A 21,502-nucleotide genomic window follows, 5' to 3' on the forward strand; every position below is an offset into this window, starting at 1 on the left:
GTCACGTTTACTGAAATCACCTCTCCTCTGAGCTAGAAACTCTCACAGGTTTCAGAAATGACGCTGCTGTTGGACTGGAAACCGCCAAGAGTTCCCGGTCTCTTCTTCAAATCTCTCTTTAGAAGCAATTTTAGGAACGCATTCCCTGATTCTCAGCATTTCAACTTCTTGAAACAACGGTGAATTATAATGTGTATGTGTGTGTGTGTGTGTGTGTGTTGTCGGTATGTATAAACTCAGGGATGGAAATAACACTCCTCTCGCGTAGCATTTCCACCCACTCCAGGTTTTACGACCAGCTTTTGTCAGGTAAAGTGAGGCCAGTAGCACAGGCAGGTTGTGAGGGGCGATGGAGCAATTGGAATGACGCTGTCAGGAAAGGAGAAGCAGTGGCAGAACACTTCAGACTCCCTGTTTTTTGCATTATAGTGAATCGGTTTGTCATCCCCTGATAGTAAAACTGCACAAACAGATCATCAGATTGGCTGTCCTCAGAAATCAGGCGCTGAGAATCGCATGAGGGTCGCGGACTCGCTGTTCAGCCTGAAACGAGTGAAGAAACAGCTGCCTGGGTTTGTGCAGCTCGCTGTCCCTGTGCCACCAGGCCTGGGTGAAGTAATAGGGTTGACTTTTTGTTTTGTTTTTTTAAAAACACATCACATGATGACAAACACAGAAAAAAAAAAATCCAGCAGTGTAGAAGCCGTTAGGGTTCATAGAAGTTATCGTTCTGAGTGGTGGTGTGACACAGTTTAAAGGGCTTGTATCACACTTCTTGAAATGACTCCTCAAACCCATTCCTGGCCGTGTGTCATTTTTGCCACAAAAGGAACAATGGAACGCTGTTACGTCCTGGTTTCCTTGAATCAGATCTTACTCTCAGTCTTTCCAAAGTTCAAGGCTTGTAAAACAACACCGAGCCAGTAGTTATATATATATATATATTCATTTTTTTTTTTTTTTGTTGCTGTTTTACACCCATTGATCTTAACCCACGAGTGCTGGAAAAACAGACCCGGCCGTGTGAGATTTGGAGATTTCTCTGAATTCAGCTCGCAGGAGGGCTGAGAGAGGAAACTGAAACGATGGTGTGTCAGGGTAAAACGAGTTCTCATAACACTTGTTTTTTCTCTCTGATGTTTTGATTCATTCAACGCGGCTGCGATGCCAGTTAACCCGTGAAGTGCCAAATACATATTTCTTAAATAAAATTTTATTTTAAAAAAAAGCAGAACAGGAGCTGTATTTGTCGTTTTGATACATTCCGAATTGACATTTCTGCACGGGGTGGGGGTTAGGGATTTGGCTGCAAGCTGCGATTTTGAGGACAGTCCAGTCAGACGTGCTCCCTTAAGTCAGAGCCGTGAAATTTCACGCCGCCTGTGAAGATCAACGCATAGAAAACGGAGCCGCTCTATCATCACTGCGAGGACGGGGAAAAAACGCCAAGAAATGGATCGTTTTTAGGCCTCAGTTTCTTATTTTATATCGAGGCGTCATAAAAGCGTCCGAAGGGGCTGCATCTGCAGAATGAACACATTTAGACGCGACTCGCAAGAGTAAGTTATCATAATGATATAGTTAGAGAGAGAATTGAAATAACAGGTCGACGATGCCAGTTAAAAATTCTCCAGAAAAATTACAAAGCAGCCTGTCTTCAGAAGAGTGCAGCGGTGCTTCATGGGTTAACTTGAATTGCTTTTGCAGAATTTAATAATCTTGCATGCCAGTAAAGCTGGATTGAAATGACTAACCTTGTAAAGGGGCAGCCAGCGTGGGGGGTGATTGTATTACTTCAGTGTCTGGTTGTTTGAGGCACTCTGATTAGCACTAATCTTGAACTGCCTTACCTAACATTAGGTAATGCAAGATTAATGCTGTGCCATCCATAACTGGAGCTGCACAAACCGATTATTCAGTTATGCAGCAGTGTGGAGTAGTGGTTAGGGCTCTGGACTCTTGACCGGAGGGTCGTGGGTTCAATCCCAGGTGCGGGACACTGCTGCTGTACCCTTTAAGTTTGTCACTGAATTTATTAAGTTTCTTTTATTGTTGCTAAAATTGACGACACTGAGAAAGACTTCTAGTGGAAACGTTAGTCATTTGAATTTATACTGAAGATGCTGAGAGAGACTTCTAGTGGAAACGTTAGCCATTGAATTTACACTGAAGATGCTGAGAGAGACTTCTAGTGGAAACGTTTGTCATTGAATTTACACTGAAGATGCTGAGAGAGACTTCTAGTGGAAACGTTTGTCATTGAATTTACACTGAAGACCCTGAGAGAGACTTCTGGTGGAAACTTTAGTCGGTGAATTTACACTGAAGACGCTGAGAAAGACTTCTAGTGGAAACGTTAGCCATTGAATTTACACTGAAGACGCTGAGAAAGACTTCTAGTGGAAACGTTAGCCATTGAATTTACACTGAAGACGCTGAGAAAGACTTATAGTGGAAACGTTAGTTATTGAATTCACACTGAAGACACCGAGAAAGACTTCTGGTGGAAACTTTAGTCAGTGAATTTACACTGAGAAAGACTTCTGGTGGAAACTTTAGTCAGTGAATTTACACTGAGAAAGACTTCTAGTGGAAACGTTAGTCACCGAATGTATTGCGCTCCTTTCAGTATTTCACAATATTAATGATCTCTGAAACCACACTGTCGATTTCTAAACAAGTTTTGCTTCGTCATTGTTAGAGGAAGTAAAACAAAACACCAAACTGCCAAGCACTGGCGGGCCTGGTTTCTATGGCAACCTGTTTGGTCTGAGGACAGGGTTTGTTGTGCTGTTTTGTTGTTTCATTTATTTGTTCTTGTTTGTCGTCATTCTTCTTGGAAGCAGTAGGCAGTGTTTCTTGGTGTGACGTTGGGTATGTAGGTCAGTGCCTTCAAGTTTCAAATCGTTCATGCTGAGCGAGGCCCCTCCTGTTTTTTTTTTTTTTTTAATTTTTTATCAGAACGCTCCAGATTGGAATGGTGTGTGAGGCTGCCATGGCAACCAGTCGCCAGGGGAAACCAAGCTTGTAATGTTATTTTGGCACTGAAACAGACTCTTGCATGATTGTTACTGTTTTTCAAACTAATTTTTTTATTGTTGTCTGCAACAAGTCTGTCCACACTTCTAAAGCATGGTGAGGCAGACATACAGAGACACACACCCACACCCAGAGACACCCACACCCAGAGACACACACACCCACACCCAGAGACACACACACCCACACACACCCAGAGACACACACACCCAGAGACACCCACACCCAGAGACACACACACACCCACACCCAGAGACACCCAGAGACACCCAGACCCAGAGAGACACACACTCACCCACACCCAGAGACACAGCCACCCACACCCAGAGACACACTCACACACCCAGTCACACCTACACACATATATAGACGCACACACAGAGAAACACACACTCTGAAAAACAAAACTGAGATATTTTACAACCATCAGTAACTTGATCAGCCCTCTTCAAATTGTAGAATTTGAGAAGAGTTTTCAATCAAGCCCAAGCTCTTTTTCATACAAAATAATGAATATAAAAATAAATAAGCCACCAAAGAATGTGTCACTTTCCATAGCTCCTCTCCTCTGAAAGCCACTAACCGGTGGTGGAGAGACTGTTCCACAGGAACCTGCGTACAGGGAGGAAGCAGTTCCTGTACGCACACGCAGAGCGAGGGAGGCCCACTTCCTGTGTCTCCTGACAGCCTCTTCCTGTCTCTTCTGCTCACAGCTGGGCTTTGATGAACTGAAAGAGGGGGAAAGACAGACGAGAGACACACACAGGAATGCCTAGCCATTAACAAGGATGACATCAAATGCCTATTGCTTAGCAGTTTTACTATGAGCAGTGTGTATAAGACACAATCAGTCAGTATTTATTTTATATAGCGCCTTTCGTAGTGGACCACCATCACAAAGCGCTTTACAAGACAGTGAGGATCAATGCATAATACATTAAATACAGTGAAATACAGGGCATAGTACATTAAATACAAACAGTAAAAAAAAACAATGCAAATACATTAAATACAGGCATAATACAATTAAATACAAGGCTAGGATGTGAATTCTAGACATTGTGGATGTGTGTGTCATACAGAATCATTTGAATAAGAGTGAAAAACCTGAAATAGCAATTTAGACAACAGCTAATAACAGATATCGGGCTCAGGTGTGTCTGATTAGACTCTTGAGTAAAACCAGGAATGGATCAGACTGCAATGGAAACAGCCATGCATGCTGGGTGCAAATGGTTTGTTTCTGCTTGTAAATAGTTGTATAAAGATCAACATCAAGACCTTGTCTGGAGCCGTCAGACTGTGCTTTCTGAAATCTGCCTGGCTTGTGTGGCACAGAGATAACGTTTGCTACGAGAATCGGCGTAAACACTGTGGTGTGTGCGTGACTCTGTGTGTGCCTCTCTGTGTGTTTGTGTGTGTCTCTGTGGGTGTTTCTGTATGTCTGTTTGTGTGTACGTACACGCCTGTGTGTGTGTGTTTCTGTTCTATGTGTGTGCTCCTCTGTGTGTGTGTGTGTTTCTGTTCTATGTGTGTGCTCCTCTGTGTGTGTGTGTGTTTCAGGATGTCACGAGACGCCACGCTGTTCTTGCTGCTGTGCCTCTCCTCATACAGATGAAGGACGAGCAGCCCCCAGTGACAGACAGGCTCTCAGCACAGGCTCTCAGCACACAGGAGGGCAGGAGTACTTTTACAGCTGATAAGAGGCACTTTACACACTTCCCCTCACAACCTCCTCTCTCTCTCTCTCTCTCTGTCTCTCTTTATTGGCATGACAGCATTAGCAGCATTGCCAGAGCGGTTACAAAGTACAATAGAAACAGTAAAAGTTAATAAATGAAAAGGAAAAAGTAATTGGAGGTAGGAATGTAAAACTGAATGCTGAGCACTGGTAGATAAAATAAACTGACCGCCCCCCTCCTCCTCCTGTCAGTGCCCCTGTGCATGAGCGCTCACTGTGTGTGTCAAGCTGCGACAGGCACAGACATACTGGGCATCCCTCCCCCATAGGGTCTCTCTCTCTCTCTCTCTCTCTCTCTCTCTCTCTCTCTCTCTCTCTCTCTTTGAGACAGAGAGGTCTATATAGATAGAGTCCTTCCTTATAGCTGCATGGACAGCACCTGTTAGGGTATCTGCAAACTATTCATGCTGAGAAGTGTGATCAGTTCATTCAGAGCAGATTTACCAGGCTCCTGATCATTTCAATATTAATAATAATAACAGACTTCATTGAGGGGAGCTCTGAACCCCAGGACTGGGTGCAGCAGCAGCAGCAGCAGGGCTAGTGTGAGTTTGTAACCCTGCTCAAACTACTGGCTCCTGATCATTTCAATATTAATAATAATAACAGACTTCATTGAGGGGAGCTCTGAACCCCAGGACTGGGTGCAGCAGCAGCAGCAGCAGGGCTAGTGTGAGTTTGTAACCCTGCTCAAACTACTGGCTCCTGATCATTTCAATATTAATAATAATAACAGACTTCATTGAGGGGAGCTCTGAACTCCAGGACTGGGTGCAGCAGCAGGGCTGGTGTGAGTTTCAGTAGGAGAAGATCAGGGTTAAGTAAATGTTTATTATTTTATTTTGTCGTGTGGTCGTGGATTCCCCTTGCGGCTGTCACTTCCTGTTTATTTACAGAGCGCATCACGGCCCAGCAAGCCGAGTCATTCTGAGAGTGACATCACACGGGAGAATTTCCCAAAACGTCAACCCCCTCCCATGACCCGCCGCACCCCACTCCCCGCCCCCGCAAGCGATGCGTCAAACGCTGGCCTGTGAACCACACAGGGTTAATATTTTGGGAAAGCGGTATTTTGATCACACTCTGTGCTTTCATGGTTATTTCCCCTATCAGACAAAGTGAAATCTCCTGTTACCAGAATTCAACTTGCCCTCAACCCAGCCCTGTCTGTCTGAGTGTGTGTGTGTGTCTGTCTGTCTGTGTTTCCATGTGTCTGTCTGTCTGTCTGTCTGTGTCTGTATGTCTGTCTGTCTGTCTTTGTGTCACAGAATAGCCATCATAAAAAGCCTCCATCACTATTATTATTATTATTATTATTATTATTATTTATTTATTTATTAGCAGATGCCCTTATCCAGGACGACTTACAATTGTTACAAGATATTACCTTATACATTATTTCACATTATACAGATATCACATCATTTTTTACATACAATTACCCATTTATACAGTTGGGTTTTTACTGGAGCAATCTAGGTAAAGTACCTTGCTCAAGGGTACAGCAGCAGTGTCCCCCACCTGGGATTGAACCCACAACCCTCCGGTCAAGAGTCCAGAGCCCTAACCACTACTCCACACTGCTGCCCCATTACAATGCTATTGTAATACATTACTACAACATGCATTTATAAAATATTGAATTGCATATGAACAAGACTGTGAGGGAGATACTGAATGTGAAATGTGTGATACCTGCACTGCTGTGTAAGCACTCTGTCTCGCACCACTGTGTGTCTCATGTGCCTGACAGCCGCTCACATGTTTAAACTTCCTCCTGGCATGAATGCTGTGTATATTCAGGGCTGGCAATACCACTCCTGTTCCACAGCAGCTTCACCCATACCAGGTTTTAATACCAGCTTGGTCAGCCCCAGCGTTTGTGTCTCATTAAACCCGTAGTAAACCCAGGCGTGCTGTGCAACGGGAGTCTTACTTCCATCCCTGATGTTTATACACAGGGAGTGTGAGATGGTGGTACACAGTTTTGTTGGGTAGCAGCTGACCGCTGTGTGTGTGAGTAATAGAGAGATGCGTTCTGACCACATAAGCTCAGATCAGCTGTGTGAATGGAGAGGGACGGGGTGACTAATGTTTTGAGTCGGGAGTCTTTCGAAAGCATTGAAAATAACTTGTAGTGGAAACGTTCGTCACTGAGTTCATTAGTTTGTTATTTTAAGCATTTCTAAATTTAGCACTGTTGATTGTGTAAGGGTTACAGATGATGAATGTGCTCTATCTGTCTATATATATATATATATATATATATATATATATATATAAAAAAAATAGAGATATAGATGCGATCCAGCCCTCTGAAATGTCTTTATAATATATTGCACTAGACCATGATATTGATGGTACACATCCCTCTGAAATGTCTTTATAATATATAGCACTAGACCCTGATATAGATGCGATCCAGCCCTCTGAAATGTCTTTATAATATATTGCACTAGACCATGATATTGATTGTACACATCCCTCTGAAATGTCTTTATAATATATAGCACTAGACCCTGATATAGATGCGATCCAGCCCTCTGAAATGTCTTTATAATATATTGCACTAGACCATGATATTGATGGTACACATCCCTCTGAAATGTCTTTATAATATACAGCACTAGACCCTGATACTGATGCGATCCAGCCCTCTGAAATGTCTTTATAATATACAGCACTAGACCCTGATATTGATGCGATCCAGCCCTCTGAAATGTCATTATAATATATAGCACTAGACCCTGATATTGATGCGATCCAGCCCTCTGAAATGTCTTTATAATATACAGCACTAGACCCTGATATTGATGCGATCCAGCCCTCTGAAATGTCTTTATAATATACAGCGCTAGACCCTGATATTGATGCGATCCAGCCCTCTGAAATGTCTTTATAATATATAGCACTAGACCCTGATATTGATGCGATCCAGCCCTCTGAAATGTCTTTATAATATATAGCGCTAGACCCTGATATTGATGCGATCCAGCCCTCTGAAATGTCTTTATAATATACAGCACTAGACCCTGATATTGATGCGATCCAGCCCTCTGAAATGTCATTATAATATACATATATATATATATATATGATTATGAGAGTAAACCAGGGGTGGTAAAGATTATTTTATAACTGGTTGTTTGATGTGCTGTAAATCAAAGTTCAAGTTTGAAAGTGTAAACCTTACTATTGTCATGTACACAGCTCAGTATAAACCGTGTGGTACGGGTACTTGTGTATTTCACGCGTTCTGTGAAAACTGCCTTCCGTGAATCGACTGCTTAACACGCTCGCAGTGAAGGCGCACAGACTGGGATTGCTGCGAGAGATGTTCACTGCAGTATTGAAGTTCAGGAGCCCCTTCAGTTCAATCTCCACTTAGTTTTTTTGCGTTGTAAGCGTTGCTTGAGTTTTTAAAGGTGTTGCACAAAGTAGCTTTTTAAGAGTCAGTACCCTAGTTCAGGGAAATACATCATTAAGTGTTGAACTTAGTGTTTTAGGCAAACAGCCCCTAAAGCAGGGGTTCACAAGAATACACTGGGGGTGGGGGTGTTTTTTTTTTATTTTTTTATTCCTGTGTAATTCAGTGAATTCACACTCTCTCTTTATTTCCATTTAGACTGTTGACAAGTCTCCAGAGAATCCGGAAGCCATGACTGGCTGGAGAAGCTGAATCAATGACCCCGATTTAGACAAGACTGTTCATGCCGAGCTGAAGGTGAGAGAATGTTTGTATGCCAAGATTGTGATGTCATCAGACTGTTTGAAATATTTTTCGAGGTCAATTAAGGGTAAACGCCACTAATTACATGCAGGAATTTAATAAAAATTAAAACGGTGAATAAAAAGAAGCTGTCAAATCAGGCCTATGAAGGTAAAGTTTGTATAGTAGTCGGTGAACTACACTGCCACCCAGAGGTGAGCCGTGGAATTAGTTGCTTGGCAGCTTTTTGCTGAGAATGACAGTATAACATTGGCCTTACTTCATTGTAAAACATAATGACCTGTATTCATTAAACTACAGGGACTGTTTTTTCGATAAGTGTTTTGAAAACTCAATCTCAGAGTTTCAGCGCTCTGTTCTGTCGTTTGAAAACTCAGAGGAGATGAATTTGGGAGCGCTCGGAGCACATTCTGGCCGCTCCAGCTTCAGAGCTGGATTTCTCGGAGCGTTCACTTTAAAAATGGCTAACGGCTCGCTGTGGTGGATGCGGGTGTATTCTAAACGTGTTTTTATTATCTATTTCTATATTTGTCATTTAAATGTTTTTTGAGGAAAAAATGATAATCCACATATTTTAAGTTCGGGTTTTACGTTTTGAAGCGACTGAAGGGGTGACAGGGGAGGAGTTGTCTGCACACTAGCCTTGTTCAACACCAATAAGCACTGACCAGTTTTTCTTTCTTTTATTTATTTTTTGTTAAACAGTACCACCGCTCAAAAAAAAAAAAATTCAAACTGAAGAGCAGCAGTAGTAGTATTAGACTGAAGAGTTGAAAACTTGTGTGTGTGTGTGTATATATATATATATATATATATATATATATATATATATATATATATATGAAATAAATCGATTGTGTATCAGTCTAAGAAAAAGCCATTAACCCTTTGCGGTCCATTTATTAAATGCGCGTCAGGCACGCCAGGTGTAATTTATTTTCACATGCGCAGTTAATTTTAGACACGCTGTTTAAAAGTATTTTTTTTCACAGTCAGACAGGTTTAAAAGGCCCTGCATAACAACAAAGCACTCACTAGGCATCTCCAGCCCCGCCCCACCCTTTCGTTCGCTATAGCTTTCACCTATGTAAGAAATAAATAATAATAATAGTCGTACATACCGATCAATCATCTCCTGATCACTCGTTTTATCACCAAACTCCTCAATAATGCGATCCAAGTCATTATTTTATAACTATAACATCTCAAAAAAGCTCTGCAAATGTCTGTGTTCTCTGTGCGGGGACTCACTATCAGCCAGCTTGTTTACTTATGACCGCCCCGTTATCTGATACCAGGGCCATGTATGACTATTCATGAGATACGCCTTCATGAGGTCGTTCTAAAACTGAAGAGAAAATTCACGCTCTGAAGCACTCCGAAGAGATTTCTCGGACGCTCTTTCAAAGCGTCACATTGAGTTTACGAACGCACCTCCAGATGCTTGAGGAGGCTGTGATGTGAATGCACCCCAGAGTTGGAGGGGTCTGTCTAATCTATAATCTTTGCAAAGACACAGGAGACTCAACTAGGTGTGGAACTAGAATAGATTTTTAAATACAATAGGATTCCAAGACCTCCGACTGAGATAATGGGGAGGGCAAGACAATAGAACTTTATCTATCTATGGATAGCTAGAGAGAGAGAGAGAGAATTCTAAAACAGCTCCAAGGATGCTCGTCAATCAGTAGAAATATTTCATGAATAAGCGATACTAGTAACTGACTATTGTAATAGCTGGCTTGGGAAATGTGTGTCGCATTTATTTTTAAGCAGGGTGTAAAAGCACATTGACTCAGGAGTTACATAAAGGCTGTTCTGTTTATGAAAGTAGTCTTGTTGTTATGCAGTCCGGTCAGTGCAATCTGATATTAGTGGAACTGTGCTGGACTCCTGTTGGCTGTGACTGTCGAGGTGATGACGGCCCGACGGAGCCCACAAGGAAACGAGGGGGGCGGGGTGACTGGTTTAGCATCATGACTTTTTAAAATGATTCAGCGGGGTCAAAAATAAAACCCCCTCTCTTCTATTTTAAAACTATAAGGAGAGAGAGAGAGAGAGAGAGAGAGAGAGAGACAGAGAATGTGCAAGCCTACGGAGAAGGAATGGACAGAATGTTTTTCTTCTCTAAATATATATCTTTATGTTTAGAAGGCTGTTTGATCTCCTGTCCCCCCCGCCTCTGTGTATAAACAAGTTACAGAAACAGCCACTTCACCAGCATTGCTGGCCAGAAATAGACCTTTCTGTTGTCCCTCTCTCTCTTTCCCTTTCTGCGTGCTTCTAAATGCGTCTTCGCCTGAACCTCTGCGGCATTCAAGCCCTTTTGTAACCCAGCGCACGCAACGTCGTGCTTTAAAGAGAGAGCGTGTGGTTCTGTGCTTTTGGGAGCACAGCCTGTCTCTGCTCCGTGGAGATTGTCAAAGACTGGAGCGCATTGCTGAGTGCTTACATCAGTCGTGTAATGGGGGGGTGGAGAGGAGGTGGGGGGGGCTCTGGTACCACATGACCCCTTTCATGTAGGAAGGGGGCTGGTCTATGGTCACAAGGACTCTTTAAAACCCCTTTAAAAACTGCAGCCAGGCATCTGAGAGAGAGCTGCTAGCTGTCTGGGAATATGCTTACGCATAGTACTGTGGTTCAGTTAACAGGAGCAATGATTACAGACAGTCTATTGAGATCCTTTTTTATATTGTAGTTTATTAAAAATGCGTCTCTTGTAAAATCGTTCTTTTATATATTATGTAGTACTTTTATGAGCATCTGTGAAATATGCATGGATTTATTTAGTTATTTTTTGATTATGATTCCCAAGGCATCTTTATGAACGGCAGTTTGAATTGCATTCAGATGTTAAATTAAATAAGGTAAGAAATTGATGTACTGTGTAATTTCTTTAATGCATTTTTTGTTATGATATATTAGATTTTTTTTTTTGTTATAAAGCTGTATGAAACATTTTTATTGCGGTACACAGTAAGCTGACAGGAATATATTTAAGCTACATCCTGAGATCCGGCGGCGCAGTTGTGATTGCACTTGGTACGGACTTTCCCCCGCCCCACCGAGGACACATTTCCAAGGATCTCGGGGGAACTAGGATGCATTTGGATTAATCCAAGTCCTAAACTTCGTTGAAATAAATAGAGTCACCGAAGGAGGAGAACGATCAGGGAACGTTGCAGTTCAGTGTGGATCGACAATGAACTCAAGTCTCTCTCTCTCTCTCCCCCTCTCGTCCAGTGTGCTTGTATGGAGCTGTGAAGACACACAGAGTAACTCTGAGCTGACACTTTGCAGAGACAGATTCGTGTGTATAGACGCACACACGCACTAATAAGAAGGACTTCAGTTCTCTAAACTGGGAGAGGGACCAGGAACAGACTGCAGTGGAGAGACTTGCAGACTCAGCTAACGTGGTAAGTATAAAATCTCCCATAGTAAAAGCCCAGCAAAGTGTAATCAAGCACAGTGAAAGCATGGTAAATCATAAGCATTGTAAAGCGCAGAGAGGTGTGGTAAAGCATAGGGAAGCACTGTAAAGCACAGAGAGATATGGTAAAGCATAGGGAAGCATTGTAAAGCACAGAGAGGTATGGTAAAGCACAGGGAAGCATTGTAAAGCACAGAGGTATGGTAAAGCATAGGCAAGCATTGTAAAGCACAGAGAGGTCTGGTAAAGCATAGGGAAGCATTGTAAAGCACAGAGAGGTGTGGTAAAGCATAGGGAAGCATTGTAAAGCACAGAGAGGTGTGGTAAAGCATAGGGAAGCATTGTAAAGCACAGAGAGGTCTGGTAAAGCATAGGGAAGCATTGTAAAGCACAGAGAGGTCTGGTAAAGCATAGGGAAGCATTGTAAAGCACAGAGAGGTCTGGTAAAGCAAAGGGAAGCATTGTAAATGCTCTCCCTCTTCATGTCTTCACTCTTTCTCCTCTCTCCCTCGCCCTCTCTCTCTGTCTCTCCCCTGTCTGCCTCCCCCTCTCTCTCCTCTCCCAGGCTGGATGCATCACACAGTGGATCAGTTTGGTGGGCGCAGCAGCAGCACTTTCCCTCTGGACGGTCGGGGGGGGCCATGGGGACCCCCAGGCAGCCGAGCCTGGATACCCCCCTCCAGGTAACATTCTGCAGCACCCTCTTTCTTCCTCTTGTACTGTGGAGCATTATGCAGCGCTTTCAACACCTCCACTTAGGTCTGCGAGGATAGCGCACGTTTTTTTGCGCTGCGAATATAAAGTCGATTAGTCTTTCAATTCTTTTTCCCCTCTTCTTGCTCATGCAGGGGCCCAGCCAGCGTCGGCCAATCACAGCTTCCCTCTCACCTGCCGGCAGGTCACATGACCAGCCTCGCCCACCCCAGCAAACTCTACTTTCCCCCAGGGTGAGTAAAGCAGTGCTTGTAAGGGGATGGATAAATAAACTCTTTTCTGGTCTTTCTGTGTGGTCCAGTGGTTAAAGAAAGGGGCTTTATTACCGGGAGGTTCCAGGTTCAAATCCCGGCTCAGCCACTGACTCACTGTGTGACCCTGAGCAAGTCACTTAACCTCCTTGTGCTCCGTCCTTTGGATGAGACGTAAAACAAACAAGGTCCTATTGGAAGTGACTCTGCAGCAGCAGCAGCAGTTGTTGATGATGCATAGCTCACCCCCTAGTCTCTGTAAGTTGCTTTGGATAAAAGTGCTAAATGGGGACTAATGGAAAACTAGAAAGCAAATGCATGATGACCTTGTATGAATCTCATATAAAACAATAGAAATAAACTGAAAAATGTTCACTTTCCCAACGATTTTAATGTTCTCTCTCTCTCTCTCAGCCCCGCTCCCCCCCGGCCCCTGCTCTCTGAACGGATCGAGCTGATTCACGGGCTGGTCCAGTCTCTGCAGAGGGACCGTCAGCAGGCCCGGCTGTGGGAGCAATTGGGTCAGATCTACGAGTCGGAGCAGGAGCTGGAGGAGGCACTGAGGTGCTACCAGAACGGGGCGCGTTGCCACGGCTACGGCCCGGGCCACACCCACCTCGCCGCGCGAGCCAATCAGCTGCAGAGGGTGAGGGGCAGCCCCGCGCTGTGAAACTTTCACTGATCAGGGTTTAAAAAAGTCTAAGTAATTCCGTCTTAAAGAGTAAGTAGCGGGGTTCAGAAAAAGATAGCGTTACACGTGTTGCTGCAACTGTAATTTTTCTTTTCATTGTTAACATCCTGACAATTTTTTACACTTACCTTCAAAGTCTGTTTCAAAGCTCTTTTCATGATGTCCGATTTTGAGATCTCTGGCTTTTCAGTTCCGTAACACAGCATGGCTCGTTACTGCTGTGTTACCTGTTTGACAATGCAGCCGAGAATCCTGACCCTATCGGCGCACGAGAGCGGACGCTTTGAAAAGAGCTTTGAAACAGACTTTGATGGCAAGTGTAAAAAGTTGTCAGGATGCTAACAATGAAAAGAAAAATGACAGGTACGTTATTTAAACAGTTGTAGCAGCATGTGAGGATGTGTGACGCTATGTTTTTTGCAACCCCTTGACTTACTCTTCAAAACCGCTGCTCACTTCCACTGGAGCAATCGGCTAAATCTGCTCACAATCAAATGATTTATTTTCTTTTAATTAAGCTCCAATGCAACAAGATACATGAAAAACGTGTTCAATGCAATATCTTATTAAAGCTACAGGGGGAAGGAATGTTTGCAAATATTTTTTTAAAAATACATGTCGTTTTACTTAGTAGTGCAAGCACTAATGCAAAATGTTAAATTCTAAAAATACTTAAAAAAAAGTATCTTTTTTTAAAAGCTTTTTTTTTTTTTTTTTTTAAATGATCAAAATGTATTTACTTAATAGTGCAAACATAGACACAAGGAGAATTAAGTTTATTGCAGTTAAAGATCATTTTCTTTCTTTCTTTCCAGTACCTGAGTCCACACCAGCACCGGCCTCACAACCTGCCTCCGCTACATGAAGTGTGGGATCTGCTGCAGCAGGTAATCATTCAGGGATCAAACACTGACAAGCACTTCCACTACTGCAATAGCATTGAGGAAGGCACTGGAGCCCAAACGCTGGTCTGCTTGACTCAGTCTCTTCTAGTTTCAATAACACTGATGAAGGCACTAGAGCCCAAACGCTGGTCTGCTTGACTCAGTCTCTTCTAGTTTCAATAACACTGATGAAGGCACTGGAGCCCAAACGCTGGTCTGCTTGACTCAGTCTCTTCTAGTTTCAATAACACTGATGAAGGCACTAGAGCCCAAACGCTGGTCTGCTTGACTCAGTCTCTTCTAGTTTCAATAACACTGATGAAGGCACTGGAGCCCAAACGCTGGTCTGCTTGACTCAGTCTCTTCTAGTTTCAATAACACTGATGAAGGCACTAGAGCCCAAACGCTGGTCTGCTTGACTGTAGTTTTATAATGAAGGCATTAGCCGGGGATAAATCCTTCAATGGATCAAGCTGCTGTGTAATTTGGGTTTAAAAAAAAAAAACAACAAAAAAAAAAACTATAATCTTGACAGTGATTTTGTGTTTTGTTCACAGCAAGCAAGAAACTACCCAGGGAAAAACGGCTGCCAACTGAAGCGGCCAGCAGCACATGTGGACCATTCGGTGATCCAGCACACCCCTCACATTCACCACGTGGTACCTTCCACCCCTCCCAGTGAGGAGATCCCCAGTCCGGTGAAGAGAAGGAGGAGCATCAGCCCAGACCAGGTGAGACCAAGCAGAGGGAAAACGGGGGCATTCAAAACACACACTCCTCCTTTCCCAGCAGTGCTTCTTAACCTCTTCCAAGATTTCCCCCCATGGATCGCTAACCTGCAGGGATCCCAAACACTGCAGCTGCATTAATACACAAGACTCATTAGTCCAGGGCTGCCCAATCACAGTCAGGGAGGCTCTATTCCAGTCCAGGTTTTACAGGTAAAATGAGATTGTGATCTACTTCAGGGTTTGATTGGAGATTTATTATTGTTCAGTTAAACAGTTTAGAACAGGGTTGGAACAAAGACCAGGAGAGGAAGAAACAACTTTGCCTGACGTGAAACAACACCGTGCTGGAGTGCTGGTAGATTGAAAAAGTCCTTCGATTTTTAGTAGGAAGCCCAAGATGATAATTTAGCACAGAATCGTTTTCATATTACTTTATTTAAAATTGAATAACTAGAATATGACCCTAAAGCTTTAACCCTTGAAGTTATTTGAGTGTTTTTTTTTGTTTTGTTTTTTTTCCTCTCCCGCCCGCAGATTAATCGCTCCGGAATGCCGCGCCCCCCAATGCCAAACCTGCCCCCGACACACCCCCTCCACCACCCGGGGGGACACTACCAGCTGCCCAAGCCGGGGGGGCTGTGGAACCCCCTGCACAAGGGGGGGTCGTCCTGGCCCCCCGAGAGGAAGAGCGACTATCAGGTGAGGTCTTCATCAGTCACTGCAGGGTCTGGCTTCACAGACCCCCGTCGCACGCAATGAAGGCGTTGTGTGTCGATGTTAGTTATTACAGTGGATTACGGAATACACAATGGTGAAATGTATTATTATTATTGTTATTATTATTATTATTATTATTATTATTATTATTATTATTATTACTATTATTGTCATTAATTTTTCTTTCTTCTTCTCCAGGATCAGCAGAACCCAGTCCTGGGTGCTTACCCTTACAAGACCACCCCTCCATCACCCATCCCCTCCGCCTCTTCCTCTTCATCCACCTCCTCCTCCTCCTGCCCACCCCTCTCCTCTCACTTCAACAGCAATCACATCCAACACAGCAGCTGCAGTAATCTGCCCAAACCCCTGCCTCAGACTCCAGCCCCAGGCCCCTTGATAATGCAGGGCAGCCGCTACCCACCCCACCCACACGCCCCCCTCCACCCCCACCAGCAACCAGCAGGGGAGAGCCGGCAGCATCCCAGCTACAACCACGGGGGCCAGGCGAGAGGTACGGGGGACCCCAGGAACGATCCGAGAGAGACCAGTAGCAGCCAGCAGGTAAGGACCAGTGTGTGAATTTTTTGTATTTTTTTTTTTTTTTTTACCTTGTCGCCAGTTTATGTTTTAAAAAGTTAAACCCGAGCACGCGTGCGTTCAGGGAGCCCTACTCTGTCAGCCATCACAGGCAATATATGATCTAGGTAATACGATATGTGGCAGCTATGGCCAAACGTTTTGCATCTCCTAGAATGAACATAATTTATTTTATTTAACATCACGTCATCAAAGAAACTGCAAAATTATATCTCCAAAAGTCTATCAGAGCCACAATAGCATTGCAGTAGTATTTCATGTTATACGCCAAATACATTCCAATAACCCTTATAATCCTTATTTCCTCCCCTCTCCCCAGCAGGCCAGGCTCAACCGGCCCAACGTCTCACCAGCAAACATTACCTGCGTGCCTTACAACTCTCACCACCACCACCACCCTCATCACAACCAGCAAACTCTGCTGCCTCCCCCACTGACACCAGCCCGTGGCAGCTCCTCCCTTAGCGGAATACCTCACGGCCTGGGCGCCACTCCCTCTTCCTCCTCCACAAATGAGAGCTGGAGAAAGCAGCAGCAAAGAAACAGCCACGCCTCCAATGTGGTGAGTTTACTTTTATTTAACTTTTTGAGTTGACCTGACCGTCTCCTGTTAAATGTTGAGTCCTGTAATTCATAACTGCATTACAAGGATAGCAAGACGACTCCCGTTGCACAACAGTTTCAACAATTCTAGATTTTATTACAACAAGCTTGATTAGCCAGCACAGTGTATAGGTAACAAGCACAGGTGTGTTTTTTTTTTAAACTCACAGTAAAACCAAGACTGGATCAAACTGCTATGCAACGGGAGTCTTATTCCCACCCCTCATGAACACCTTTTAAATAACTTTTTTCCCCTCTTTTTTTTTTTTCTCCTCTCCAGACGTCAGGTCGGTACCCCGGAAATCAGGGTCTAGAAACTCAGGGTCACAGGCGACCTTTGGAGAGGGGAGCCCCCCTGTTAGGGCACGGGCACCCCCACGCAGGCCGTCCCGCGATGCCAGGGACCACCCCCGCTGCCACGGACATCTGCCGGAGTAACCCCTACAGCGGCAGCAGTGCAGTCCAGGTCCCAGCGCCCCCTACAGGCTCTCCGACTCCTGGCGTCCTGAGATCCACTGCAGGCTGGAAGGAGCCCCTGCCGACCCCAGTCCTGATGACTCCGGGGCTTAAGGGAGAAAACCAGCTGCTGGGAGAGCCGGACAGGAGAGAGATCCAGCCTCCTTTAGAGAAACGGGAGTACTTTTACAAACGCTGTGAGCCTCCCCGGACTGCCACTGCTGCAACTACAGCAACTTCTTCCTCGTCCTCCTCCTCCTCCTCCTTTTCCTCCTCGTCCCGTAGCGTGCTGGCACCGCACTTTGAGAAGCTGAAAAACACGACAGCCGAGGTCAGCCGCAAGCCGTCTCCGTCTCCTCCTCCTCCTCCTCCTCCCCCTGCTGCCGTGCAGCCCCCTCCCCTTGTTCTGAACCCTCCCCAGTCCGCCCCCTCGCCCAGCCCTTACCGACACGAGCCTCTTCGCAGGCAGCCGCTGAGCATCGAGGAGGTGCTGGACAAGCTGGACGCGGAGCTGGAAGACAGGGTCCGAGAACGGGAGAGGGAGGAGGAGAGGGAAGGAAAGCAGCCGGAGGGAGACGGAGGAGACGAGAAGGAGGCGGTGGCGAGTCTGGAGCGCCTGCTCTCCGCACCCGTGATCAAGGCTCGGGGTGAGGATGGCGGAAAGGCTTCTCCCCGATACGGGGAGAAAGAGCCGGGGGCGGTGCCGCCTTTCTGGACGTCGGAAAAGACCGGGACCGCGGCCCCCGTCATCGTTTCCGCCCCCTCTGCTTCCGCGGCCAGGCTGGATTTCATCGCCAAGGGGGAGAGACGGAGTAGCGGGTCAGGCAGTCCTGCTCATCAGGTACCCCAGCTGCCAAATACCTCAGGAACTGCATCACCCTCACCATCGCCCTCGCCACTGCCATCGTTGCACAGGCCCTCGGAGCTGATGGGCAGCCGACTGATGCAACAGACAGCAGCCGTTTTACCCAAAGACCCGGCCACCTCGGGGGTCCTGCCTCTCTTCCCCACAGAAACACAGGAATACCCGACGACCAGGAAAGAAGGAGGAGGAAACGGAGGGAGGAAACCCCCCGAGAAGCTCTTTGAAGATTTCCCCAGCCGGACGGGAGACCAGGGGATGGGGGACCAGTTCGAGGAGCCCATTCTCCCCGACGGCCTGGCAAATATCATGAAGATGCTGGACGAGTCGATCCAGAAGGAGGATGAGTTATACAACGGCAGCGCTAGCGGGGATCGCTACTCCCCCATCTCCCCTCTGCCCGTGCCCCGGCCGCTGCCGGACCTCAAAGACAGCCGGCAGCCCCCTCCCTTGCTGGAGAGACCCAAGCCCTCCAACATGGATTTCAGCCTGGTGAACAAGAACCCCCCAGTCTTGAGCAGGCAGGGCTCGCTGGCGTCGTCTTCCACGTCGTCGACTTCATACAGCAGGTCGTCCTCCGTCTCTGAAAAGGAGGCGAGGAACCCTTCTTTAAAGCTGAGCCCAAGCTGCCAGATTCAGCCCCAGCAGCAACCAACTCCCTCCTTCCCCCCGGCTCCTCTGGTCAAGGAGAGTCACGTTTACAACAGCAGCAGCTACCTTCACAACGACCTGGCCAAGCTTTACGGCTTCCCCGAGCGGAAAAGAGAGGAATCTCCGATCGGAATCGAGGAGGAAGAGATGGAGGAGGAGGAGGAGGAAGATGATGAAGATAACAAGCTGCTGCACTCTCCGGCCAAGCTGCCCCAAGCTCCTCAGCAGCAGCAGCAGCAGCAGCAGACAGACGTGAGGAACATGTTCAAATCCCTCGCCTCGGTCCTGGAGAGCCAGAAGTATTCCTACAGGGGAGGGCCTTTTGGAAGGCCCCCCCCTGGCGGTGCTGGAAATCGGGGTTCTTCCTTCAAGTACGCCCCACCTCCTGCGCCGCTGCGGTTCTCGTCGGACACGACGACGACCTCGCTGGCCCGGGAAGACAAGGAGCCGAGGGGTGGGGGGGAAACTAAGGCCCAAGCCGGCCAGGAGCAGGAGAGAGCCGGGCTCGACAGAAGCGACTCGGAAGAGTCCGATTTCGCGGCGAGGGTGGAGGTGAAGCAAGAGGAGACGGAGAAGGAGGACGAGGACAGCGAAGATGATGATGATGATGATGATGAGGATGGCAAAGCCGGGGTTAGGGGTCTGGAGAAGGAAGCCAGGACTTCCGAAGTGAAGGAGGAGGAGGAGGAGCAGCAGCAGCTGGTGACCATATCTGAGGCATCCATATCCGAGCTGAGCCGGAGCTGCGAGGTCCTTCTGACCCGGCACGCCATTCCCGCCGGGAGCTGCCGGGTCAAGCCCGAGAAGGATCACAGGAAGACTGAGAAGGAGAGGGAGAGGCCGGAGAAGGGCTGCAAAAGCGAGAGGAGGGAGAGGAAAGACCGCAAAGAACACAAGAAGCACAGGAAGAGGGATTCTTCACCGACATCCAACACCTCTTCATCATCATCTTCTTCTGGTCGGAGCGGAACTGGCAGCAGCAGCAGCTGCAGCTCAAGCAGGCGACACAAAGACAAGGAAGGCAAATCGCACAAGGATAAGAGCAGGCAAGTGCTGGGCAATCTGGACATGCAGAGAAAGGGCAGCCAAGCAAGGGAGAAGGGGAAGGGCGAGTGTGTGGGAGTCGGCGCCGAGCCCAAGAGGAAGGCGGTAGGCGGGGGAGTGGCCTCTTCCTGCGGGAGCAGGGAGGGTGGGGGTGGCAGCGGGGGGGCCCTGGGCCCTGCGGACTTCCTGAAGCTCAAGGGCCTCTCGGACGGGCCCCCCAAGGAGCTGAAGATCCGCCTGATCAAAGTGGAGAGCGGCGAGCGGGAGCGGTTCATCGCCTCCGAGGTGGAGGAGAAGAGGAGCATCCCGCTGTCCCAGATCACCATCCGCAACACGGCCAGCGAGGTCATCCAAGCCTGCAAGTAAGTGGACTCGAGAAACAAACCGGGGCTGTCCAGCCTGTCTCGGTCGGCCAGGGCCGTTCCTCCACTCCGGGGTTAACAAGTAAAATGAGATTGTGAATTAGGTCCGGGCGGAGGTTTAATTGGTTCAGTTAAACAGTTTGGAATGGCCACCCCCATCGTGTCTTCAACTAAATGATCACCCCCAAACAAGTAAGTGGACTCCTGAAAGCAGGACTGTCCAGTCACGGCACTGGGGTATCTTAGACGTGACATTCGCTAATGTTAAAGTGATAATCAGGAGCCTGGTTTAACAGTGATGGACGGGGTTATTTAGCTGTCCTTGTTCATGGAATAACTACAGAATGTTTCAGAAGTGCTGTCTGTCTACTCTGCACATTATAGATGTAGTTTATGAGTTGGTGTCTTCTATATATAAGCAGCTATTGATGCAGGGGTGTCCAGTCCATCACAGAGGGTCCTGGAGAGCCATTATTCAGCTCCAGGTTTGTTTAACAGGTAAAATGAGATAATTAACTAGTTCAGGGTCCGGAAGGAGGTCTAATTGGTTCAGAAAGACAGACAATTTTAGAGCAGGTTTTGAAACTCGGACTAGCAGTGGAAGGGCCAGTTTTGACCACCCTGCTGTAAACGCTGAGAAGATCCGAAACACTGGAGGAACGATCCCGGCTGTCGCCCCCAGACTAACGCGTGTCCTGTCTTTGTGTTTAATTTCCAGGAATGCGAAAATCAAAGGGAGGTTTCGAGAGTCGTATCTCTTGCCTGCGTTTTCTGTGAAGCCTGTGATGGGAAACTCGGGCAGCCCCCAGGAGAGACTGAATCCTCCCACCCCCAGTATCTACGTGAGTGTCCCGGGGCAAACTGATCGGCTCCAGAAAGGGCAGCATTGGGGTTTCTCTTGGGCGCTACACTCCCGAAAGTTTTGCATCACCTAGAATTAAAACTATATGAACATCATTTTGGATATTTTTTTTCTCATCGTGTAATCAGTCA

At 46.5% G+C, this 21,502-nt stretch overlaps 1 protein-coding gene across 7 annotated transcripts in view; it reads left to right on the forward strand.

Moving 5' to 3' along the window:
• The window catches only part of kdm6ba (lysine (K)-specific demethylase 6B, a), a 69,598-nt gene that overhangs the window by 38,237 nt on the left and 9,859 nt on the right, over positions 1–21,502 (forward strand). For 6 of the 7 annotated variants that reach the window (XM_059014561.1, XM_059014562.1, XM_059014566.1 and 3 more), the window contains 12 exons: positions 8,406–8,504; positions 11,754–11,929; positions 12,509–12,626; positions 12,792–12,890; positions 13,323–13,554; positions 14,415–14,486; positions 15,041–15,214; positions 15,749–15,913; positions 16,130–16,495; positions 16,851–17,093; positions 17,415–20,509; positions 21,228–21,351. In XM_059014561.1, coding sequence (XP_058870544.1) covers positions 12,514–12,626; positions 12,792–12,890; positions 13,323–13,554; positions 14,415–14,486; positions 15,041–15,214; positions 15,749–15,913; positions 16,130–16,495; positions 16,851–17,093; positions 17,415–20,509; positions 21,228–21,351 — 4,683 coding nt within the window. In that variant the 5' untranslated portion in view covers positions 8,406–8,504; positions 11,754–11,929; positions 12,509–12,513. The remainder of the gene's footprint in view (positions 1–8,405; positions 8,505–11,753; positions 11,930–12,508; positions 12,627–12,791; positions 12,891–13,322; positions 13,555–14,414; positions 14,487–15,040; positions 15,215–15,748; positions 15,914–16,129; positions 16,496–16,850; positions 17,094–17,414; positions 20,510–21,227; positions 21,352–21,502) is intronic. The other variant, XM_059014567.1, reaches the window with a different exon arrangement.

This window comes from Acipenser ruthenus, chromosome 48 (genome assembly GCF_902713425.1).
Source record: "Acipenser ruthenus chromosome 48, fAciRut3.2 maternal haplotype, whole genome shotgun sequence".
Classification (NCBI taxonomy): domain Eukaryota; kingdom Metazoa; phylum Chordata; class Actinopteri; order Acipenseriformes; family Acipenseridae; genus Acipenser; species Acipenser ruthenus.